The sequence below is a fragment of the Hippopotamus amphibius genome, chromosome 13, assembly GCF_030028045.1.
Source record: "Hippopotamus amphibius kiboko isolate mHipAmp2 chromosome 13, mHipAmp2.hap2, whole genome shotgun sequence".
Taxonomy (NCBI): Eukaryota; Metazoa; Chordata; class Mammalia; order Artiodactyla; family Hippopotamidae; genus Hippopotamus; species Hippopotamus amphibius.
This window is the reverse complement of record NC_080198.1, coordinates 40616904-40642904: the sequence shown is the minus strand read 5'-3', so window position 1 is coordinate 40642904 and position 26001 is coordinate 40616904. Positions and strand designations below refer to the sequence as shown.

Below are 26001 nucleotides of genomic sequence, written 5' to 3'. Positions count from 1 at the left end.
AAATAAATAAATTAACTAAAAGGTTGAGGAAGTGTTCCAGATTACTGGAGACCCGACAAGTGAATGCATTATACATACAATCTGGGATTGGATTCCATGAGGAAAAACTGCTGTAAGTTGCACAGAGAAAATCTGAAAAACATTTGTGTATAAGATAATCATTTTAAATTTCCACATTTTGACCCCTATACGGTGGTTATGTAAGTGAACGTCCTTGTTCTTGGGAAATTCACACTGAAGTATAAAGTATTTAAGAGTAAAAGGGCATGATGTCTGCAACTTACTTTTTTTTTTTTTTTTTTTTTTTTTTTTTTCTTGCACAGCAGAGGAACACGTTTACTTGTCAGTTCATGGCTTCAGCTCTCAGCCCCTCGGTGGTGAACATGGTGGAGATGGTGGAGGTAGTGGGCTGGGTGGTGCCTTTGGTGCCTCACTCTGGGGGTGGGCAGGGCGATGGGCATTTAGGAGGACAGGGCTTGGCACATGGCTTGGGAGGGCAGGGAGCTGGGCATGGACACAGTGGAGGGCACGGTGGGGGGCACGGTGGGGGGCATGCCGGGGGGAACGAGGGACACGGTGGGCACTTTGGTGGTGGTGGGCACTTTTCCCGTGGGCACTTTTCAGAGCAGCGTTGCAGCAGCTTCTTTAAATAGCTGGGCTGGCATTTAGTGTCACATCTTTGTTCACACCTGGGATCACATTGCTTGGGCTCACTCTTGGGTTCACTAGGTTTATTTTTATCATCACTCGACATTCCTTCTTGATTTTCGGAGCCCTCGAGTTCTCCAGTCCATTCTCTGTATCTGCATCCTTGTTCTGGTCACTGAGTCCAACAGTACCATTTTTAGATTCCGTATATGTGAGTTAGCATACAATATTTGTCCTTCTCTTTCTGACTTACTTCACTCTGTATGACAGACTGTAGTTCTATCCACCTCATTACATATAGCTCCATCTCATCCCTTTTTATAGCTGAGTAATATTCCATGGTATATATATGCCACATCTTCTGTATCCATTCATTTGTTGATGGGCATTTAGGTTGCTTCCATGTCCTGGCTATTGTAAATAGTGCTGCAATAAACATTATGGTACAAGTTTCTTTTGGGATTATGGTTTTCTTTGGGTATATGCCCAGTAGTGGGATTACTGGATCATACGGTAGTTCTATTTGTAGTTTTTTAAGGAACCTCCAAATTGTTTTCCATAGTGGCTGTACCAATTTACAGTCCCACCAACAGTGCAGGAGAGTTCCCTTTTCTCCACACCCTCTCCAACATTTGTTGTTTCCAGACTTTGTGATGATGGCCATTCTGATCGGTGTGAGGTGATACCTCATTGTGGCTTTGACTTGCATTTCTCTGATGATTAGTGATGTGGAGCATCTTTTCATGTGTTTGTTGGCCATCTGTATGTCTTCTTTGGAGAAATGTCTATTTAGGTCTTCTGCCCATTTGTGGATTGGGTTATTTGCTTTTTTGGTATTAAGCTTCATGAGCTGCTTGTATATTTTGGAGGTTAATCCTTTGTCCGTTGTTTCATAGGCAATTATTTTTTCCCACTCTGAGGGTTGCCTTTTAGTCTTGTTTATGGTTTCTTTCGCTGTGCAAAAGCTTTTAAGTTTCATGAGGTCCCATTCATTTATTCTTGATTTTATTTCCATGATTCTAGGAGGTGGGTCAAAAAGGATGGCGCTTTGGTGGATATCATATAGTGTTCTGCCTATGTTTTCCTCTAGGAGTTTGATAGTGTCTGGCCTTACATGTAGGTCTTTAATCCATTTGGAGTTTACTTTTGTGTATGGTGTTAGGAAGTGTTCTAATTTCATTCTTTTGCATGTTGCTGCCCAGTTCTCCCAGCACCACTTATGGAAGAGGCTGTCTTTTTTCCATTGTATATTCTTGCCTCCTTTGTCAAAGATAAGGTGCCCATATGTGTTTGGGCTTACTTCTGAGTTCTCTATTCTATTCCATTGATCTTCCTTTCTATTTTTGTGCCACTACCATACTGTCTTGATCACTATGGCCTTGTAGTATAGTTTGAAGTCAGGAAGCCTGATTCCACCAACTCCATTTTTCCTTCTCAAGATTGCTTTGGCTATTCGGGGTCTTTTGCGTTTCCATACAAATCGTAAGATTTCTTGCTCTAGTTCTGTGAAAAATGCCATTGGTAATTTGATCGGGATTGCATTGAATCTGTAAATTGCTTTGGGTAGTACAGACATTTTCACGATGTTGATTCTTCCAATCCAGGAACATGGTATGTCCCTCCATCTGTTTGTGTCGTCTTTGATTTCTTTCATCAATGTCTTAAAGTTTTCTGCATACAGATCTTTTGCCTCCTTAGGCAGGTTTATTCCTAGGTCTTTTATTCTTTTGGTTGCAATGGTGAATGGGAGAGTTTCCTTAATTTCTCTTTCTGCTCTTCCGTTGTTAGTGTATAGGAATGCAAGAGATTTCTGTGCATTAATTTTGTATCCTGCTACTTTACTAAACTCATCAATTAGTGCTAGCAGTTTTCTGGTAGAGTCTTTAGGGTTTTCTATATATAATATCATGTCATCTGCAAAGAGTGACAATTTGACTTCTTCTTTTCCAATTTGGATTCCTTTTATTTCTTTTTCTTCTCTGATTGCTGTGGCTAAAACTTCCAAAATTATGTTGAATAATAGTGGTGAGAGTGGACACCCTTGTCTTGTTCCTGTTTTTAGGGGGAATTCTTCCAGTTTTTCTCCATTGAGAACAATGTTGGCTTTTGGTTTTGCATATATGGCTTTTATTATGTTGAGGTAATTTCCTTCTATGCCCATTTTCTGGAGAGCTTTTATCATAAATGGATGTTGAACTTTGTCAAAAGCTTTTTCTGCATCTATTGAAATGATCATATGGTTTTTATCCTTCAATTTGTTGATATGATGTATCACATTGAATGATTTGCGTATATTGAAGAATCCTTGCATCCCAGGGATAAACCCCACTTGATCATGGTGTATGATTTTTTTAATGCGCTGTTGCAGTCTGTTAGCTAGTATTTTGTTGAGGATTTTTGCATCTATATTCATCAGTGATATTGGTCTATAGTTTTCTTTTTTTGTGACATCTTTGCCTGGTTTTGGTATCAGGGTGATGGTAGCCTCGTAGAATGAGTTTGGGAGTGCTCCGCCTTCTGCAATATTTTGGAAGAGTTTGAGAAGGATAGGTGTTAACTCTTCTCGAAATGTTTGATAGAATTCGCCTGTGAACCCATCTGGTCCTGGGCTTTTGTGTGTTGGGAGATTTTTAATCACTGCCTCAATTTCCGTACTTGTGATTGGTCTGTTCATGGTTTCTATTTCTTCCTGGTTCAGTCTTGGAAGATTGTATTTTTCTAAGAATGTATCCATTTCTTCCAGGTTATCCAATTGATTGGCATATAGTTGCTTGTAGTAGTCTCTCATGATCTTTTGTATTTCTGAGGTGTCCGTTGTTACTTCTCCTTTTTCATTTCTAATTCTGTTGATTTGCATCTTTTCCCTTTTTTTCTTGATGAGTCTGGCTAATGGTTTATCAATTTTGTTAATCTTCTCAAAGAACCAGCTTTTAGTTTTATTTATTTTTCTTATGGTTTCTTTCCTTTCTTTTTCATTTATTTCTGCTCTGATCTTTATGATTTCTTTTCTTCTGCTCACTTTAGGGTTTCTTTGTTCTTCTTTCTCTAGTTGTTTGAGGTGTAAGGTTAGGTTGTTTATTCGATCATTTTCTTGTTTCTTAAGGTAGGACTGTATTGCTATAAACTTCCCCCTTAGAACTGCTTTTGCTGCGTCCCATAGGTTTTGGGTTGTTGTGTTTTCGTTGTCATTTGTTTCTAGATATTTTTTGATTTCCTCTTTGATTTCTTTAGTGATTCCTTGGTTGTTTAAGAGTGAATTGTTTAGCCTCCATGTGTTTGTCTTTTTTGCAGTTTTTTTCCTGTAATTGATATCTAGTCTCATGGCGTTGTGGTCTGAGAAGATGCTTGATATGATTTCAATTTTCTTGAATTTGCTGAGGTTTGATTTGTGACCCAAGATGTGATCTCTTCTTGGACTTGGTGAATTATTTCCTTTCCCATGTTGGGGAAGTTTTCCACTATAACCTCTTCAAATATTTTCTCAGACCCTTTCTTGTTTTCTTCTTCTTCTGGGATGCCTATAATTCGAATGTTGGTACGCTTAATGTTATCAGTGAGGTCTCTGAGACTGTCTTCTAATCTTTTTATTATTTTTTCTTTTTCCTGCTCTGTGGCAGTTATTTCCCCCATTCTATCTTCCAACTCACTTATCCGTTCTTCTGCCTCAGTCATTCTGCTGGTTATAGCATCTAGAGTAGTTTTAATTTCAGTTATTTTGTTATCCATTGCTGTTTGTTTTTCTGAGTTCTTATGAACTGTTTCTTGTACTTTCTCTATTTTGTTATCGAGATTTTGTATCATTTTTACTATCATTACTCTAAATTCCTTTTCAGGCATTTTTCCTATTTCCTCCTCATTTATTTGGTCTTGTGGGTTTTTTTCTTGCTCCTTTGCCTGCATGGTGTTTCTTTGTTTCCTCATGGTTGTCCAAACTTTTGGGGTTGCTTGTCCTTGGGTTTTTTTGCGTTATTCTGTGACCAGCAGAGGTTCCTTTATTGTTCGTCTGTAAGCGTCGGTGTGTGGGGAGGGAGAGGGTACAACAGTGGCTCCTTCTCCTGGGAGGGAGTGAGCAGTGGCGCACTGATGTCTCAGTCAGGCTTGGAGGTGCCTGTTGCAGAGGGCGCCGGTGGCTCAGGCGTAAACAGAAAGTCTTAGAGTTGGGCCTCTCTCGGGGTTTTTTTTCTTTTCTTTTTTTCTTTTTTTTTCTCTCGGCAGCCTCCCTGCTGCTGGCGTTGCAAGGGGTTTTAATCTCTGCAACTTACTTTTAAACAGTTCAGAAAGGAGATGGATGGATGGATGGATGGATGGATAGATAGACATAATAGGTGAAGAGAGACATATGTAGGAAATGCTACAGCAAATGTGGCAAAATTAACATTTGGTTAATCTTGGTGATGACATGGAATTCTTTGTACTATTCTTACAAAGTTGCTAAGTGTGAAATTATTTTAAAACAAAAGTTTTAAAAAACAAAGCAAAACATGACAGGTGAAAAGGAAGATGCTAAAAAAATATATGCAGGATGGTAATATAAAATGCTGCAGCTACTCTGGAAAGTAGTTTGGCAACTTCCTAAAAACCTAAACATGTACGTACCATATGACCTAGCAATTGAACTCTTGGGTACTTATTCCAGAGGATGAAAACTTCTGTTCACAAAAAGGCTATACACAGATGTTCATAGAAGCTCTGTGTGTAACAGCTCAAAACTGGAAACAACCAAAACATCCTTTAATAGGTAAATAATTAAAGAAGTTGATGCAGTACATCACGGAGTACTACTCAGCAATGCAAAGGAACAAACTATTGATACACACAACAGTTTAAATGGATCTCAAGGAAATCAGGCTGAGTGCAAAAAGTCAATCTCAAAAGTTTACACACTGCATGATTTCCATTTATGTAGCGTTACTGAAATGACAAAATTGTAGAGCTGAAGAACAAATTAGTGGTTGCCAGAGGTTGTGGGTGGAGGGAAGGAGGGAAGTGGCTGTGAATATGAAAGGACAACACAAGGGATCCTTACAATGGAACAAGTCTGTACCTTGACTGTGACGTGGACACACAAATCTGCACATATGATAAAACTGCAAAAAGCTACACACACACACGCACGCACTCATGCACACACACGTGCGTGTGAGACTGGTGAAACTTGAAGAAGCACTGTGCATGGTATCAGTGTCAGTTTCCTGGTTTTGCTATTGTACTGTAGTTACGCAAAGTGCTAACTCTGGGGGAAACTGGGTGAGGGTGTGCAGTACCACCCTGTACAACTCTCTGTGAATCTATAAGTATCCCAAAATAAAAAGTTCAAACCAAGAAAACAGCAAGCCCCTGACAGAGCTTGTATGGGCTGCCCTGCTGACACTGTCATAGCCTCTGCTCCCAAGAGATGGCCCCCGGGGAATCTGGCCTGAGTGTCATCCGTTCTTCTCACTTTATCTGGCAGCCCCACAGCTTTGCATGAAGTCTCAACCCCCTTCCCCATGTAACTTATCACTGGGGAACAGATGATGGAAGCACAGGGCAGAGACCCAGAGAAATCTGCGTGTGACCTTTAACAATGCTGGAGCTCACACTGGATTAAGGGCTTTGAAGTCAGGCTGCTTGGGTCCAAACCCCAATCTATCACTTACTATCGATAAGACCTCAGATAAGATGCTTACCCTTTTGTGCCTCAGTTTTCTTATCTATGAAGTGGGAGTGATGATAGTCCCCAATCATAGCTGTACGATGTATATCATGCTGTGTTTGTACCCATAAAGCTTAGAACAGTACCAGACACCTAGAAAGAGTTAGTAAATGTTAGTTGCTACTTATAATACTAATAAAAACAATTGTTTACCATTATTATATCTCTCTATAGGTTTTATCATTCCTATTTTGCAATGAAGAAGCTGAGACTTAGCAAAACTAATTAACTAGTGTGGATCAACTAGTGACAGAGCTGGGATCCAAATCCAGCGCCTCCAAGTGTATGCCCTTTCCAATATGCCTGAGTCAGTGTGTGCGGAAGCCTTACCAGAAAGAGGGAGGAAAAAAGTTAAAACAGCAGGAGGAACAGATTATATTCTAGGAAGAAAGATGTGAGAGAACATCTCAACTGACTTAGACTATAAAGGAAATTCACGTTCCAACTTATTACGAGTTCCTAAGGTTGGGAGCCTCTAGGGTGTGTGAATTCAGTGGCTCAGCAATGCCATGGATCACATGTGTCTGTCCATCTTTCAACTCTGTGCTGTCAATTCAAAATTCAGTCGAATTAGGAAAATCATGAATGCTTGCCCTTTGGAGTAAACAAATTATGGAGGCTGTGAAATTCCATGCTAGGGCATTAAGCAGGTTTTCAGATCACTTGTGAGCACAGAGGGAGTAGCAACACTTCATAAGCTTAGTTTGATAAATTTTTTCTTAAAGGACTTGCTAACGGCTTCACTAAAGTTTGAGGAAGCTCATGTAACCAAAAAGGCATTCCCAGCATATAGCATGTCAGTTTAAAAAAACAAAAAACAAAAAACTTTCAAGATACTCTTTCACCTATAAAATATTGTTCCATTGTGGATTTCTTTTAAAGAGGAAAAGGGTATTAAAAACTTACAGTAGAAATATTTTACTAGCTTTTTTATCCTGTCCTCTCTATTTGCATATAACAGATATCAACAGAAAAACACTAATAGCAAAATCGATATTTTTACCTTTACATATAATCCAGTGATACCAGTGTTGCTCTTGTTATCATTTTGAACAGGTGGTGCTTTGAGGGGTGGCTTCCAAATCTACCTCCCTCTTTCCCCGATGAGAAAACCTCCACTGCATGATCTGATCCTGCTGCTCCATTAGGCATTCACATTAGGAGAGAAAAGACTTATTAAAATGCCTCTGCAGATTCAACATCAGCAATTCCACTTGCTTTATTGCCCTCAGATTTTGCAGTGGAGGTTTGAGCTTTGACACTGAAACTCAGGTAACTAAGTTATAAGCATGCTTACTAGTAGCCTAGCAGGGTTTGATGATGACCTGACTGTTCTCAGACAGGGACCATCCCAGATGTTTAACCCAAGAACACAATAAGCATCTTGAAATGGTTTGAAGGCCCCCCTTTCAACTGAGAAGCCCTTCTCAGTTTAATGTCTTTGCTGGAAGATGGTCATCAGTGTCCAGTTCCTGCTCCCACTGGGGGAGAACTAAGCAAACCGTGAAATGTCATCACCAAGCTCCCCGAGTGGATTAGCAGCTCCAAAGGGCAACACACATCTCTAAGTCATCCTGTAAAATGACCCCAAAGTGTGACTTGTCACACCATCCTGGGCTCATTTACCCTCTGAAGGGCAGAAGGCAGCTTTGCCTGATGCACAGCAGGTTCAAACTCACGGATAATCCAGAGCATGTTCCGAACAATGAGTCTGGTTCCAGCCAAGTCATGATCCCTGCATGGCCTGCCAGGGCAGAAGCTCGCCTGCCCTGGGGTGGGTAGGGGGTACAGGCGATGGGGGCTATTTTTCACCAGGAAGGAGGTCACCATGTCCCTGGAGTGAGATCTCTGTGATTCTGCTACTAATTCTGTGCTTGGAACCTTGAAAGGCTGTGGCATTTCTGAAACACCTCCAATCCTCATATAAAGGGTTGAGGCCTTGAGGTTTCAGGACCAGGCCGTGGCCTTTACAAACCCTAGAGCTGCAATACTCACCCTCCTTGACACCGTACTGAGACAGCAGCAGATTCATCTCAAAGGTAAAGAATGATGAACTTGAGGGTGCCCGGGAAGGAAGTTCATCTTGCGCTTCTTGGGGGAAATGAATGGAGAGACTCCTTGTAACCCTGTCTTTTTCAGCCACTGGGGTTCATCTTTTCCTCTGAACTCTCACTTTGCATCTGCTTGGGAATGACTCAAAAATCTTAATGAGGATTTTCCATATCTAATTTATATATTTAAGTAATGCATACAAAACAAGTTAAACTCTGTGAGAGAGCCAGAAATCTGTCCCAGAGTTCATTTAACAAGGCTCTAAGATGAAATCCTATAAATAAAAACAGTGCATATTGAGGGAGAGATGCTAAAAACCCCAGAGGAGCCAACATCCTGAAGGAATGTTCAAATAGAGATGCTCAACCACAGTGGGCTCTTTGGAAGACTGATGCTTAAGAGGATGTACTAAAGTCTGGTCTTCGTAATTCTGAAGCAGAGCTTCTTAAACTTTCATATGCACGCGAGTCATCTAGGCATCAGGTTAAAATGCAGATTTTGATTTAGACTTTGGTCTTGATAAACTCTGCATTCATACCAACTCCTAGGTGATGCCAGTGCTGCTGGTCCATGCAACAATTGAGAAGCAGGGTTCAGTGGCATCTCAGGGATGGTAAATCATCTTTAGATTTTGCAATGACTCATCCAAGTCAGCAAAAAGTCAAAACACATTTTACTAAAAACAGTTCTGTTCTACTTTTAAATTTTGATTTTTATATTAACATAGAGCAAAATGACTCTTTTGTGTATGCTCAGATCTAAGAATTTACCACACATTCAGTTCTGTGTAACCACCACCACAATCAGGACACAGAACAATTCCATCACCCCCCAAATTTCCTCATGCTATGGAGTTATACTCTCCCCCTACCTCTAATCCCAGGCAATTATTATACCTTGTTTTTTTGAGAATGTCATATAAATAGAATCATAGAGGGTATATAGTCTACTGATATTGGCTTCTTCCATACAACATGAATGCCTTTGAGGTTCATCTAAGTTACTGAAAGTATCAACAGTTTGTTTCTTTTTATTACTGCACAGTATTCTAGTCTATGGATGTTCAACAGTTACTCACAGATTCAAAGACTATTGGTTGTCTCCACTTTCTGCCAATGACAAATAGAACTGTGTACAGGTATACAGGTTTTTGCTAGAACATAAGTCTGCATTTCTCTAGGCTAAATACCTAGGAGTGGGATTGCTGGGTCAAATGATGGGAATATGTTTAGCTTTATAAGCTATAATCTATGAGCATTCTGACTGCTCTACACCTCTCCTCTCTAGCACTTAATAGTGTCAATACATAACTTTTTATTTTGGCCATTCTTTTAAGGATATAGTGGTATCTCTGCATTTTTCATTTAGTTTCTATTTCCCTAGTGGCTAATGCCGTTCAACATCTTTCAATGCACTTATTTGATATCTGTGCATCCTTTTTGGTGAACTGACTGTTAAAGTGTTTTGCCCATCTTTTCACTGGGTTGCTTGCTTTCATACTGTTGAGTTCTCAGAGTTCTTCATATATTCTGGACACAAATCCTTTTATCATATACATGATTTGCAAATATTTTTTTCTCAGTTTGTATCTTATATTCTCATTCCCTTTTGGAGAGCAAAACTTTCTAATTTTGATGAAGCCCAATTTATTAATTTTTTTTCTTTCATGGAGTGTGCTTTTTGTGTCATGTCCAAGAATTCTTTACCTAGCCCCACGCCACACAAAAAAATTCTCGTATTTTCTCTTAAAAGTTTTATAGTTTTACATTTTATGTTAGACCTATAATCCATTTGAGTTAATTTTTTTATATAAAGTGTGGGGTTTAGGGGATTTTTTTTTATATTGGTATCTTATTGTTCCAACACTATTTGTTGAGACATGTCTTTGATGTGTCTCTTTTTTCGCTGATATCACACATCTTCATTATTGTAGCTTTACAGTAAGACAAAATCAGGTAGTGTAATTCCTTCAAATTCATTCTTCATTTTCAAAAGTGCTTTAGTTACTCTAGTCTTTTTGCCTTTCCATAGGTTTTATTTTTTTATTTTGTTTTTTTTTAATCTGCATTTTTAAAAATTGAGGTATAGTTGTTTTACAGTGTTGTGTTAGTTTCTACTGTACAGCGAAGTAGAGTTCCCTGTGCTATACAGCAGGTTCTTATTAGCATATATATGTCAATTTTATGCATTTATACATATTAGCATATATATGTCAATCTTCATAAGTTTAAGAATCAGTTTGTCTTTATCCATTTTAAAAAAATCCAATTTGGATTTTTATTAGGATTGCAATAAATCTATAAGTTAATTTTGGGAGAACTGATATCTCTGCTATATTGTCTTTCAATCTATTAACATGCCATGTTTCTGCATTTATTGAAGTTTTATTTCATTCATCAGCATTTTGCAGTTTTTAGCAACCATATTTTGTACACGTTTATATTTACATCTAAGTATTTAATTTGGGGAAGTTATTGCAAATTGTATTGCCTTTTTAATTTCAACTTCCAATTGTCCATTGTGGCATATACTAATTTCTGTGTATTAAACTCATATCCTGCATCTTTGCTAAACTCACTTACTAGTTCCAGGAGTTTCTTTTGTGATTTGCTTCATGTGCACTTGAAAAGAATCGGTATTCTGTCGTCATTGGACAGGGATCTATAAATTACACTGAGATCTAGTTGGCTGCTGCTGCTCAGTTCTACATCTGTGAAGATTTTCTTTCTACTAAGTTCTGCTGTTTGGGATCAGATCCACACACGTGCGGCCCAGAGGCCAGCCTAGACGCTCATGAGCAATTTTTAAGGAGTCTCTTTCCCAAGGTGCAACCACTTCTGTGGTATCCCTGTTAATTTCCAATTCCCTGGACTCCCCCTTTTCAATCCTTTGGCCAGAAACTTAGAGCTTTAGTTACCTGCTCTGCAGTGCACTTCTGATGGCTGCACTCACACCTGGGTCACATGCTGAGAGGACAGAGAGAGAGAGAGAGAGAGGGAGAAGCAGTGAGGGTCTCCTCCATCCAGTAGGACCACAGCTCCTCCTATCAGAGCAGGTGGGTTTTGCATCTCTGCAGGCTCTTCTACCGGTTGATTCCATTGCTGCTGCCAAGCTTCCTCACCTTGGAATTTCCTGCAGAATAGAGAAAAGGAAAACAAGTGATTTCCCTCATTCTCTGAGCATCAGGAGTCTCCTTTCTTCCTAGAATCGGAGGACTTCTTGGAGCTCTCCCTCTGTTCCCACTTCAGGGTTTCCCATTGCCTTGAGTCTAAACTGGGGATACCAGAGTAAAAATAGAAAACTTAGCACCATTCAATGGTAATTGGAATTCTGGCCTTCTTCTCCAATCCACCTGCTACTGTTTTCTTCTTGGAGTCCACAAGCAGCTGCACTGAGCATTCTCTCCAGACTTGGGAGCTGCATTCTTTGGAGAGACAGATAGAGTGTGCTTCCTCCATCTTATCTGGAACTGGAACCCTATTTCAAGCCATGATCTTTATGAAGCTTTTTGAAATGTTATAAAAAAGAGCCACAAAATAGTTGCTCTTATGAATTGGGTATGCAAGAAATACATTGGTGACATGCATGGTCAGCTGGGGTGCAATTGAACCACACTAGCCGAGAATCATAGGAATAGTTGGTATAAGTCAAAATTCTTATGAAAATAACTCTCATATTCCTCAATTTGGGTTTAATACTCTGAGTAACCAGAGACTTGGGAAATTAAATGGTCGGCACAGCAATTAGCGCTCACAATGGACAAATGTGCCTTTGTTTCAGTTGACTCACTAACGTCAATTGGCCCCTTGTGCAATACAGATGCCTCACAGATGGTGAAAAGTTCGACACACTTTGTTTAACTGAATTCTGTGAAGGTGTTACATGCTGTCGTTCTCTTTAAGCCCTCATTAATTTTGTGAAGTAAAGTTCATAATTGCCATCGAAGTTGTGGCTTTTCTGAGTTGGTGGTGATTGACTGGAAGGAATACTATTGATTCTCTTGATAGGAGTGCAGTCTGGTGGATGGTATTCCTGGCTGAGCAGATACAGACGAATAGAGCCATTTATTTATGCAGGACAATCCCCTGTGTTTCCAAAGGGCTTTCCAACTATTGATATCTTCCTCATCACATTTCTGCATGGTAGAGCAGTTGTCCACATTTTAGAAGCCAGAAAACCAAAACACAAATGCTCCCAGAAACGTGTATTACCCGTGAAGGAATGGGCTAAACCCTAACAATGAGAGGCTGAGTCTCCCAGGAGGTTAGAGCCGGGGAACTTGGATGAATTGCTAGTCCAAAGACAGAAGACAATTTTTCTCTATGTTTATTGAGGCATAACTTATGTGTAATAAAATCCACCTGTTTTAGATGTACCAGTTTGATAAGTTTTGGCAATTGTATATAGCTGTGTAACCATGATGAGAAACAAGGTATAGAACATTTCACAACCCTAAAAAGTACCCCAGGCCCCTTTGCAGTCAGTCCCCTCCCCCACATCAATCCCAGGCCACCCCATCTGCTTCTGTCACTCCAGTTCTGCAGGGCTCTCATCACAGGCCTCTGCACAGCCCACTTCCCGCACTCTGGGTGTTCCTACCCACTCATTCTGCATGTCCCTGCTCCTAGGAAGCACCCCGAGACCCTCAGACCAAGCCAGGTGACTCCAGAGTGTCCCTCACTGGCCCCGCAGACTTCCCCTCAATGGCTGAAGCACTGCCACAGGGACCACTGCCACTTTCAGGCCAGCTCTTCAGGACAAAGATAACTTGGAGGTGGGAGGCTTTATGCAATTCAACAAATATTTATTGAGCACCAGTACATGCTTTAATATATTTAAATAAAACATAGGATAATCCCATTTCCTAAACTCTGGGGGCTCACTGCAAGGTCAGTTGGATTGCTGCTCTTCTGTCAGGAAAGTATGAGATGACTGAGCACTTCCAGAAGGTAAGAAAGTCACTCTCCTCCTCCTTAGGGGACAGTTGGGGGTAGTGGATGGGGCCTGGGCCCTGAATATGACAGCTGCCCCATTTACCAGCTGTATGACCTCGATAAAGTCAAATTGCTACTCAACTTTCTTACCTGCAATATAGTGCCTAGCCTGCAAGATGGCTGTTGCTGTGACATCCCTATGCCCAGCCCTCACTAACTCAGCCTCCCTGGGGCCAGCTCTGGACCCAGACGTGACCATCACACAAAAGGACAGGATTAAAGACTGAGTTCTCACCTTGGCTGCACGTTAGAATCACAGGGGGTGCCTTTAAAAATCCTGACACCCAGGCCACATCCCAGGCTGATGAAATCAGACTCCCTGGGGAGGGAGCCCTGCCGTTTTTTGTAAAGCTCCCCGAGTGATTCCAAGGTCAGCCAAGGTCAACAGACACTGATCGAGAAAGAAAAAAGAAGAGAAGTACAATTATTTCATGTCTATAAAGAAAGTTGGAGGAGGTTGTGATGATTACCTATTGTTAATTATTGTACTATGTCCTGTACAACTTGAGGTTTTAGAGCTACAAAAGTTATATTTATTCAGAACTTTATAAACTGTGAAACAATGGCACATTCATGATCAAATTTAATCTTCAGAGAAATTTTAAAGATGAGGAAACTGAGGCCTGGAGAATTTATTGTCAAACAGAAGGTGCATCAAGTTAATGGACAAATAGGTCTGCAGTAAACGACTGGCTTCAAACCCCTCTCTGCTTCCACCCTGCCCCTCTGCCCTTGTCAGTCCCTCTGGGACAGCTGTGATCCAGACCTTCATGCTGATTCCAGACCCAGGTTCCCAGACGCCCCTTCAGTATTTCCCCTTGGATGTCAGTGCCCAAGCAACTCAAACTCTGTCCAGCACTGCTCAAGGTCACTCGGCATGGCTCTCCTCCTCTGGTTGCCCATCTTTGCACAGGCACCGCCAGTGCAGCTCCACTGACGTCCCTCACCTTCATTTACCACGTGGCACTGTCCACCTCCAGAATGCCTTCATTACCCTTGCCTCTACCACCTGGTCCCAGCTCCCCTCTGGACATTTTCAGTAGCTCACTAACTCCCTTCCCTGCACCCACTCTCACCCTCCAGCCCCTGCTTTTGACCTGTCTGCTGGACCAGCCAAGGTCTAGGGGTTGGGCAGAGGTTTCCTCGTGTAAAAAAGGGAGCATTTTTGAGTATCTGAAATGTATGATTCCATACACAAGCGTGTGCACCACACAGGCACGCACACACCTCAAAGCTGTTTGCTTGGTTGTGTCAGACGTTGGAACCATTTTCTGGGACAAACATCTATAGTAAAGGGCTTGAAAACATTCAGAAGTGTGCAGCCTACCTTCTGCCAGTTACAGTTGTGGGACCACAAGCAAACTCTATTACTCCTTAAATGTCTTCACCTATAAAATGACTCATGGGGATGTGGTGATAACTAAAGGCATAAAATGCCTGATACACACTACTTGCTGATAAAAATCTGAGAAGCCATTCATGTGTAAGGAGGAAGAAAGGACAGAGGGATTTGCTAGGTGCCCATGACATGCCACGATCCAGTGGGGAGCTCCCGCATGCACATCTCTGGATCCCATCCACAAACCAGTGTATCCCCCTCATGAGGTTCTGTGCCTGACCTGGGTCTTCTTCAGGTAATTAGCAGGGTTTGTACCTTCCAGAGTTCAAGGGAGCACGTTCTACAGGGGTTCGGCTGATATTTTCTTTTTCAGGGGATGAACAATCAGTACATCCGCCGGGAGGTCTTCTGCCGGAACACCTGTCACGAGCTCAAACGCTTCTGGGAAAGAGAAATTGGCAAACAGACTTACTACCGAGAATCAGAAGAACATCGCCTGGGAAGAAGTGCACTGAGAAAGTATGTGGACTTGTCTATTTTTTTATTGTTGATAATTAATTTTTAAAAATAGACTAATTTTTAGGGCAGTTTTAAGTTCACAGCAAAACTGAGCAGAAAGCAGGGAGCTTCCATACACCCCCCCCTTCACCCCGCACAGCCTCCCTCACCAGCAACATGCCCACCAGAGTGGTGCATTTGTAACAATCCATGCACCTATGTGGGCACATCATAATCGCCCTTGCTTGTTTGTTTTTCAAAAGCAAAACTGATTTCCCCAGAAGAATGCCAAATGGGCATCCTAGAGGACATAAGCATTTTAATTTTCCATACATAGGGTCCTTTCACCATCTATGGTTATGGGCAGTATTTTAAAAATTCTTCGGGATTGTTACTCTGGTGGTCCAGTGGTTAAGACTCTGAGCTTTCACTGCAGGGGGCGTGGCTTCGATCCCTGGTCGGGGAATTGAGATCCCACATGCCATGCAATGTGGCAAAAAATACATAAATAAATAAATAATAATAATAAAAAATTCTAAGTTAACAAATGTACAGTCTAGTTCTTATCTTCATAAATAGAAAAATCTCTCCTCTCTGTCACCGTTTCTAGTGTGTGAGGGTTACACTAAATTTGGGGAGCAGGTCAGCGGATGTATCCGTGAAGAGCCATTAAGAAAAGGAGACAATGGCCAATTAATTCTCAGTGCTCGTTTGGGCAAAGGCACAGGATGTCCTGCGTGGTTCTGGCAGGAGGGCCAGTGGGCTCGCAGCCCTGTGATGTGTATCCCGTTCCAGCCACGCAAGGCGAGCAGAGCGGTAACTCACATGAGCAGACCAGGGATCGAACCCACGCCCCCTGCAGTGAAAGTTCAGAGTCTTAACCACTGGACTCTGGAAACAGTGGCTGTCTCTGGAAACAGTGGCACCTCACCACCCTCACACATACTCCCTCTTGATGACTGCAGGGAGTCACCCAGGACACAGGGAAGGACAGGCCGGGTTGTCCGTCCCCTCACAGGGAACGGCTCAGCCACTGTCTGTTCACTAAGACCACAGCTAGTGTGTGGCCAGGGACTTGTGGGGCAGGTGTGTATTGGCTGGATAGCAGGGCCTGTGACTCCATACAGTCAGTCCATGGTTGCTGGGCTGAGAACACTGCATTAAGTCGCAAGAGTTAAATCACTATTACCTTCCAAAACCCTGTCCTGAGCCCTAGAGGCAAACCCAGCCTCTTCCATATGCAGAGACCTGCTCAGCCATATTCCTGGCCACAGGTAAGAAAAAGCACTGTCCTACCTGCTGAGGCATTGTGTTAGGGTATCTTGTCCAGGGATTCTCAGAGAAGCTAAGTCGGTTGGCCAGCCATCTCTGGAGTCCCTGCCATCTTCACCCCTCCAAGGACGGGCCACTCAGTATGTGGCACACCAGAGGCCACAGTGAGGCCCCCAGGGGAGTATACAGAAGGCCTCAGGTAGGGTGAAACTGGCCTGAGGAAGATGCAAAAACCTTGCCTCCAAGCAAGGAGTACGCCAAGGGGTGAACAAAATAGGGTCTGAAACAAACTGTGTGGTTTGTTAAAGCATTAAAATATATATGTGCAGGATCTCTCTATGCACATAACGAAAGACTGCAGGAAAGACACTTTCTGGTTGGTGGGGTGGCAAGACTTTAACTCCTTACTTATCCTTCTCTTGCCTCTTCTGATTTGAATGTGGGCAGTCTGGCTCCAGGGGTGTCTCTACTCCTAACCACTACTCCACGTTGTCCCTTCATAAATTGTAGAAGACAGTTCTGGTTCATTAGGTTGCTCTGAGACTTGAATAAGAAAATGTGCTAGGGACTTCCCTGGCAGACCAGTGGTTAGGACTCCGTGCTTCCACTGCAGGGGAGCATGGGTTGAATCCTTGGTCAGGGAACTAACATCCCACATACAGCGTGGAGCAGCCAAAAAAAAAGAAAGAAAAAAGAAAATGTACCTAAAGCATCCGGCATGGGGCAGGGCCCAAGGTCAGGGCTCACAAATGTCAGTTCCCCTCCCTTCTCCACACTCCCACTTAATCCAGGATTGAATATAGCAGCAGCAAGATGCCAAAGGAAGAGTCTTCCAAATGACTTAATAAGTCTCCCTGTGCCTCAGTTTCCTCCTTGTTATTTTCATCATAGAGAAACAGACACTACGAAGAAGGATGTTAGGGAGTTACTGCCTTTAATTAGTGGGGAACAGTAGGTTGATAGTGTTGTTCAACTATATCCTTATTGATTTCTTGTCTGCTTGTTTTACTGATGGTTGAAATATGGATATTGGAGATTTGCAGATTTGTCTGTTTCCCCTTACAGATCTATCACATTTTATTTCAAGTATTTTGAAGCTCTGTATTAGGTACATAAATGTTTAGGATTATTATATACTCTTGATAAATTAACCCCTTTATTACAAAACAATCCTCTTTCTCTTTGGTAATATTCTTTGCTATGATCTCTATCTTGTCTGATGTTAGTATAACCACTCCAGTTTTCATTGATTAGGGTTAAGATGGGATATTTTTCCATCTTTCTACTTTTAACCCATTTGTGTCTTCACATTTAAAGTGAGTTTCTTGTGGGCAACATATATTTGGATATTTTTTAATGCAACCTGTCAACCTTTGCATTTTAACTGGACTACTTACATCATTAACATTAATTGGTACGACTGGGTTTAAAACTACCATCTTGCTATCTGTCACCTGTTTCTCTCATCAGTTATTTATTCCCTTTCTTTTTCTGTCTTCTTTTGGATTAATTAAATTTTTTTTATGATTCCATTTTATTTCCTCTGTTGGCTTTTTAACGATATCTCTGTGTGTTATTTTAGTGGTTGCTTTAGGATTTATATATACGTCTTTAACTTATCACAGTCTATCTTGAAATGATAAATCATTTCCTGTAGAGGGCAAGAACCTTACAATCATATAGTCCCATTTATCCCCTCTGGTCTTTGCGTTATTATACAAAGTACAATTTGACTTCCACATATGTTATAAACCCCATATTACATCATTAACAGTTTTGCTTTGAACTGATTTTTTTTTTTTTTTGGCCACACTGTGCGGCTTGTGGAATCCTAGTTCCCCAACCAGGGATCAAACTCATGCCTCCTGCAGTGGAAGCATGGCATCCCAACCACTGGACTGCCAGGGAATTCCCATGAACCACTGATTATCTTTTAAAGAGATTTAAATAGTAAGAAAAAAAAGTATTAATACAAACACACATAGATGCCTTCCCAGGTGCTCTTCATTTCATTTTGCAGATTTTCATGTGGTGTCATTTTTCCATCTGCTTGAAGGACTTCCTTTAATATGTCATGTGTGACAGTCTGCTGGTAATGAATTCTTCCATTTTTTGCATATCTGCAAATAACTTTATCTCACCTCTGTTTTTGAAAGATAGCTTTGCTGGGTAAATAATTCTAGGTTGACAGGTTTATTCCCCTCCTGTACTTTAAAGATATTGCACTTTCAAAGGAAATTTCAGAGAATTAAGATTAGAATAGTCCTCAAACAGAAGTGAGAGTTCAAATATATATATGTTTGAATTTGCAAGTCCTTTGCATACCTTTTAAAACCTGAACACATGCACGCACACACATGCATACACAGACACCTTCAGAATAAAAAGGAAGGACGCTTCCCTGAACCAAAAGCCATAGAGATGAATGCTCCATTTGTGTATATTTTGTTTCTATTTTCAGGCTCAGAGAAGAATGGAAGCAGAAACTGGACACGAAGCTGAGACTACGGAACAATCCAGATGAGACAGAAAAGCGGGCCAACATTGGCCAAGAGCTTCATTGACACAAGAGGGTACAAAGCACTGAGGTCACTCTGCCAGGACAAGCCGGTGCAAATCCCTGAGTTCACTTGCTACACCATACAGATCCCATATTATTGTTTTCCCTACCTGAGAGGGGATTTACTTGTGAATCCTTCCCCAGTGCCGAGTGGGAGCTATTAGCCAAGGTAGTCCTCTCTGCATGAGGGACAGAATATTATCTCCAATGTCTCTAAAGACAAGATTATCTAACAGCAAAGCTCCATGCAGCATACTTTATTTCCATATAATTACCTTCCAATTTTGAAATCCCAATATTTGAAATTCTAAGCACACGAGGGGGGATGATTTTCATGGTCATACTTTAAACATTGCACAGTAGTTTTTTTTTTTTTTTTTTTTTTTTTGGCACACGGGCTTAGTTGCTCTGCGGCATGTGGGATCTTCCTGGAGCTGGTATCGAACCCGTGACCTCTGCATTGGCAGGCGGATTCTTAACCACTGCGCCACCTAGGAAGCCCCTTGCACAGTAGTTTTGCTCCACAGTTCTCCTAGAAAACAGCATCATGTAATCCTTTCTCTTGTTTTCTTTTTATGAGAAGAGAAATGCACCTATCTGCAGAAATAAAAATATTGTAAATAGTCCTTAAAATAAGGTTTGCAAATTAATTGATCTAATATTATTTTTCTTCACATGAATTTAATTGGTTTATTCAAAAGCATGTTTACATAGAACCATGCAATAAGATCAGAATAATTTTAATAAAACTTGGTTGCCATGCCATCGCTGGTATGTGTGCTCTGCCTTTTGTTACTTTGCTATAAATCTCCACACGCTGGCACTGGTTGGTTCTCTGTCAGCTCAGCTAAAGTGTATCTGGCCACCCCAACAAAGCGCTTGTCACATAGATTCTGGATTATGAAATATCATTGTCACTACCCAGTCATCTCTCAGGTCCCCATACAGGGTTGCTGCTTCTAAAACTGCAAACTGTAACTAGGCCTGAGGCAACATTTCCCAACCAGGGCAAAGGAGCAGAGAGATGCATGTTGTAAGGTACTTGATGCTTGTAGGTAGCACCTGCAAAGCCTTACACATTCAAAAGGTAGCGTTACCAGGAGACAGAGAGCAAGGCAGAGGCAATTCTGAACAGAGAGAGTGTGGTGTTCCAGAACTCTAAATGCCCCGATGTGCTGTCCACATCCCCAGGGAGCCCAGATGGGCGCCACCAGGAGGCAAGAAGAGTTGGGGGAGCATTTCCTCAGCTTCCACACTTATATGACCCAGGAAACAGGGCTCAGAGCTCTCCTTCCTGCTGTGGTCTCTCATTCAACCTGGGATTCAATTCAACTAATAAACTACAAATCTCAGCTGGGTTCGTTTGAGAGCATTTTGATGAAAGAGGAATTTTTGTTGGGTATAGGAGGGAAACCAGAATTAAATAGGAGAAAAAAAGGGCTTGCAGGCTGCGAGGCTCTCAGAAGCAAAGGTCTACCATTATGAACTGCAAAACACTGCTGTTGGAATCTAAATGCAGTCAAGTGAGGCAGATAATGCAGGTGAAGATTTGTTGTGCATTTACTCATTTACTGCATACCTGGCACTGTGCTGTACTACAGCAGAGAAAACCAGAAGCAAGGGCTCTGGAGGCTACAGTCTATGGAATATGGCAGAAAAGCCAAGGCAATAAGTGTGAGGGACTAAATGGCACTGGAAGCCAAGGCAGGCAAAAGTGCCCACTGATATGGGGACCCATTCAGGTTTAGGGAGGGCTTCTTAAGAACAGGCTAGTTAAGCCCATGTAAGCATGATCCAGTGAAAGCAAGATTCAGGGCTCAGGTCCTGGGTGCCTTGAGGGAATACATTTAGCCAAGCTAGAATGGGAATGAGGAGAAGGTGTAGCAAGAACTGAATCTGCAAGAATCAGTATTCAGACCCTTGCTGGCTGAGAGTCTGAGCTTTTCCCAAGGGCATAGGAAGCCACTGGAGGGTGTTGGCCAGGGGAGTGCCACAACGGCCATGGTTCAGGAGGATTACTTTGCACAGAAAGATGGAAAGACAGAGGTGCGAAGGCCAGCCAGGAGCTTCTGCAGATGCCTCCCAAGAGGCAAGAAGGCCTACACTAAGTTCCTCAGTGCCCTGGCAGCAGGGACTGGGGGGAAAGAGATGGGGAGAGAAGCGTGAGTGCCTTTTCTCACAGTACTAGAGGCTTGAAGTCCAAGCTCAAAGTGGCAGCAAGGTTAGTTTCTGGTGAGAGCTCTTTCCTGTCTTGTAAAGGGCTGTTTCTCACTGTGTCCTCACATGGCATGAGGAGAGAGAAAGGGGGAGAGGGAGAATGGGAGAGAGGGAGGGTGAGAACAAGCTCTCCAGTGTCTCTTTTTATAAGGACACTAATCCCGTCATGAGGGCCCCACTTGCATGACCTTATCTAAACCTAATTACCCCCCAAAGGCCTCATTTCCAAATATCATCACATGAAGGGTTAGGGCTTCAGCATATAAATCTGGGGCAGGTTTGGGTTTGGTGGGTAGAGAGGACACAATTCAGTCCATAGCAGAATGTGATGCTTTAAATCCGTATATGAAGTCCCAAATGCATCCCATCTATAAAACTGACAAGGATCAAACAGCAAAAATTTTGAGAGCTGAACTATCGTGTGGAATACTGTAGGTTTCAAATTGGCCTCTGGGTAGCACACAAGCAACAGACCACAAAAGCACTGTAAAGGCTTTGAAAAGTAATTGACATTTAAAACATAGCCCACAAAAGTGGGCCAGGACATGCATTCTTAACATAAATAGATTGACTGTCTACTAAAATAGATATGTAAAAATGAGAGTCTCTTAACCTTGTACTCAAAATGTCCAGGATACAGTCCAAAATTACTCATACCAAGAGCCAAGAAAATCTCAACTCAAATAAGAAAGGATAATCAACAGACACTTAGTACTGAGATGACATAGAGGTTGAAATTATCTGGCAAGGATTTTAAAGCAGTTATATAAATGCTTCAACAAGCAAATGGAAAAAAGTAAAATTATCAGCAAAGAAACAAAAGATATAAAGAAGAACCAAATGGAACTTTTAGAAATGAAAGCTACAATATCCAAAGTAAACAAACAAACAAGAAAACACTGGATGAGCTCAACAGAAGAATGGAAAATACAGAGAAAAGGATCAGTGAAGTTTCAGATAGTTAATAAAATTATCTAATTTGAACAACAAAGAGAAAATAGGTTTCTCGAAAAAAAAAAAAAAGGAACAGAGTGTCAGGGCCTGTGGGACAATAACAAAAGACCTGAAATTTGTGTCACTGGAGACCAAAAGGAGAGCATGCCCACTTTCACCACTTCTATTCAACATAGTACTAGATGTCTAGCCAGAGCAATTAGGCAAGAAAAAGAAAATAAAAAGTTTATCTTTGTTCACAGATGACATGATCTTATATACAGATAACCCTAAAGATTACACACACATACCAAAAAAACTGTTAGAACTAGTAATAAATGAATTCAGAAAAGCTGCAGGATCCAAACATGCAAAAATCAGTTGCATTGCTAATATATCAACAATGAAATATCTGAAAATAATTACAAAAACAATTCCACTTGTTATAGCATCAAAAAGAATAAAATACTTAGGAATTAGCTTAACCAAAGAGGCAAAAGACTTGTACACGGAAAACTACGAAACATTGCTGAAAGAAACTAAAGAAGGTATCGATACGAATAAATGGAAAGATATCTCATGTTTATGGATTGAAAAATTTAATATTGTTAAGATGTCAACACTACCCAAAGCAACCTATAGACTCGATGCAATCTTATCAAAATCCAATGGTGATTTTTACAGAAATAGAAAAACCTGCCCTAAAATTCATATGGAATCTCAAGGAACTTCAAATAACCAAAACAATCTTGAAAAAGAAGAAGAAAGTTGGAGGTCTTACACTTGCTGATTTCAAAACTTTCTACAAAGCTAAAGTAATCAAAACAATGTGGTACTGACATAAAGACAGACACAAGGCCAATGGAATAGAATAGAGAGCAAAGAAATAAACTTTTGCATACGTGGTCAGATGATTTTCAACAAGGGTGGCAAGACCATTCAATAGGGAAAGGACAGTCTTCTCAGCAAATGGTGCTGGGAAAACTGGATGTCCCCATGGAAAAGAATGAAGTTGGACACCTACCTTATACCATTCACAAAAATAAACCTAAAATGGATCAAAGACCTAAACATAAGGGCTAAAACTATAAAACTTTTAGAAGAAAACATAGGGGGAAGCTTTATGACACTAAATTTGACAATGATTTCTTGGATTTGACTTGGATATGATAACAAAAGAAAAAATAGATAAATTAGACTACAAATTTGATGTACAAAATTTAAACTTCTGTACATCAAAGGACACAATGAGCAGAGTAAAAATGCAGCCCATGGAATGGGAAAAACCATTTACAAATCATATATCTGATAAGGGATTCATAACCAGAACATATAAAAAACTCCTAGAACTCAACAACAAAAAATAAACAACTTAATTCAAAAATGGGTAATGGACTTGAGTAGACATATTTAAGTAGAAATTCAAAAGAAATCTCCAAAGAAAATATGCAAGTGGCCAATAAGCACATCAAAATATGTGCAACATCACTAACATCAGGGAAATGCAAATCAAAATTACAATGAGAATGGGGGGGAGGGGAAGCTGGGAAGAAGTGAGAGAGTAGCAATGACATATAAACACTACCAAATGTAAAATAGATAGCTAGTGGGAAGCTGCTGCAGAGCACAGGGAGATCAGGTCAGTGCTTTGTCACAGCCTATAAGGGTGGGATACAGATGGTGGGAGGGAGGCTCAAGAGGGAGGGCATATGGGGATATATGTATAAATACAGCTCATTCACTCTGTTGTACAGCAGAAACTAACACAACATTGTAAAGCAATTATACTCTATTGTAAAGACGAAAAAAATTACGAGATACCACCTCACACCCGTATGATGGCTACTTTCAAAAAAACAGAAAATAAGAACTGTTGATAAGCATATGGAGAAATTGAAACCCTGTGCACTGTTAGTGGGAATGTAAAATGGTGCAATTGCTATGCAAAACAGTATATTAGTTTCTAAAAAAAATTAAACGTAGCATTATCATATGATCCAGCAATTCCACTTCTGTCTATATATCCACAAGAATTGAAAGTAGAATCTTGTATCAATGTTTGTACACTTATGTTCATAGCAGCATTATTCACAATAGCCAAAAGGGGGAAGCAACCCAAGTATCCATCAACGAATGAATGGATAAGCAAAATGTGGTCTATCCATACAATGGAACACCATGGAGCCTTAAAAAGTAAGGCATGTCTGACACATGCTACAATAATGGATAAACCTTGAGGACATTAGGCTGAGTGGAATAAGCCAGTCAAGAAAGAACAAAATACTGTATGATTCCCACCAGGCCTACTTGGAATGGAGAAGGAGCAGTTTCTCAAATAAAAAGTGGAGAGTATACTAAGTAGAAAATAATTAGTTCCCACAGATTCAAGGGGACTATGATCAAATGGCAAACATCCAAAGGACCTCAACAGACCTCCCTGCTGGAAGTCAGTCACGCTTCCACCCTTAACTGTTCTGAACAGCATCTGCCCAGAGCTAAACTCAGAGGAGAAGTTTGTTTCTGGTTATTCCTCTCCAAATCTGTAGTCCCCACAACAGCCATGCTTGTACCAGAAAGCCCTGTCCTGATCAGGTTCAGAAGGGAGCACAGCACAGATCCAGCAGACATTTCCCCAGGGTGTTGTGGGGTGGGGCCAAGGAAGAATCCATTTCCTTCTGAGCATCTGAATTAATACCATAGAAATCTGAGAGCTCCAGAGGCCACCACTGCCTTTGGACTGGAAAGTGGAGAAGTCTAACTGCTAGGAAATAAGAGGGAAGTAGATGTCTGGAGAAAACATAGGGGTGACAAAAGTGCCTTCCAGGGTTCTCGGAAGGCTTCCGCTCCCAGTTCTGGTCCTTCCCAGGGTCTAACCACTTTCCCAACTTAGGCTCCATGAGGTACCGCTGCATTTGTATAATAAATTCCCTTTTTTAAGCTGCCTGCACATTTCTCTTATTCACAAAGTTACAAATAACGTGGATTAAAAGGAGATTTCAGAGTTTGGATCAGGGAATGGGGCTGTTCTTTAGACACAAGACCTCCCATACCACCTGTAAATTCTGCTGGGACCTGAGGCCCCAGATGTGAGCAATGCTCTTGAATGCCAAGTTACACCTCCAGGAGAAAGCGTCAATCTGGGAAGTTTGGTGCTGGGTTACTTACCAGGAGGAGAGCACCCAGAGTTCACTCAACTCAAGGACTAAATTCTGCAAATAAACCACTCCCAGCTCTATCTCAAGGGCAGCCTAATAACCTGGGCTCTCCAGAGCAGCCCCGATTTCAAAAGTGCTGCCAACATCTGATCCTGTGTCACCATTTTTGGTGAAGAAATGTGGTCACCATAAACATACTCCTACAGCATTCCAACGATTTTTCAAAGACATCGCTCTTTGACTCTCTCTGCTCAGCAAGCAAGTACTGTGCACTCACTGGATAAAGGCTCTAGTGATCAGGAGAAGCTACTGGATGGGTGAGCATGTATTCCACAGGGGCCAGGGAGCTGGTGCTGTTTGTTTTGAAGCCACAAAACACCTATTGTGTTGGGCTAACTTTCCGTATAATGTGTTAAATGTATAGAAAGAGAATTCTACCGTGCATAATTCTAGCTAGGTGACGTTAGTCGTTATTTAAGATCTGAGCTTCAGTTTCCTCATCTTCATAATGCAGTTAATAATTGTACCTTCCTCATAAGTAAAATCCAGTGCCTGACACATAGTAAGTTAAGGTAGGCAAATGGTGGTATAAAACAACTGAAGAGACCGTTAAGCTTCGAAGAATGATAATTTCTAGA

The 26001-nt window shown here is 41.2% G+C and overlaps 3 protein-coding genes across 3 annotated transcripts in view; 1 reads left to right on the top strand and 2 right to left on the bottom strand.

Annotated features, from left to right (window-relative positions):
* Window positions 1–15171, bottom strand: part of LRRC2 (leucine rich repeat containing 2) — an 86223-nt gene extending 71052 nt beyond the window's left edge. Inside the window, exons 1-6 of the mRNA XM_057705068.1 lie at window positions 15044–15171; window positions 13625–13780; window positions 11313–11527; window positions 8339–8434; window positions 7347–7479; window positions 6318–6436 (exon numbers count right to left, since the gene is read on the bottom strand). The gene's annotated coding sequence lies outside the window, so the exon portion shown is untranslated. The remainder of the gene's footprint in view (window positions 1–6317; window positions 6437–7346; window positions 7480–8338; window positions 8435–11312; window positions 11528–13624; window positions 13781–15043) is intronic.
* LELP1 (late cornified envelope like proline rich 1) lies at window positions 431–754 on the bottom strand. Its single transcript, XM_057705070.1, has one exon. It carries the CDS (start codon window positions 752–754, stop codon window positions 431–433), a length of 324 nt encoding a protein of 107 aa, XP_057561053.1.
* On the top strand, window positions 15105–19062 carry FAM240A (family with sequence similarity 240 member A). Its single transcript, XM_057705071.1, has 2 exons — window positions 15105–15247; window positions 18960–19062. The coding sequence occupies exons 1-2, from the start codon at window positions 15105–15107 to the stop codon at window positions 19060–19062; spliced, it is 246 nt and encodes an 81-aa protein (XP_057561054.1).
* The last annotated feature ends 6939 nt before the right edge of the window (window positions 19063–26001 follow it).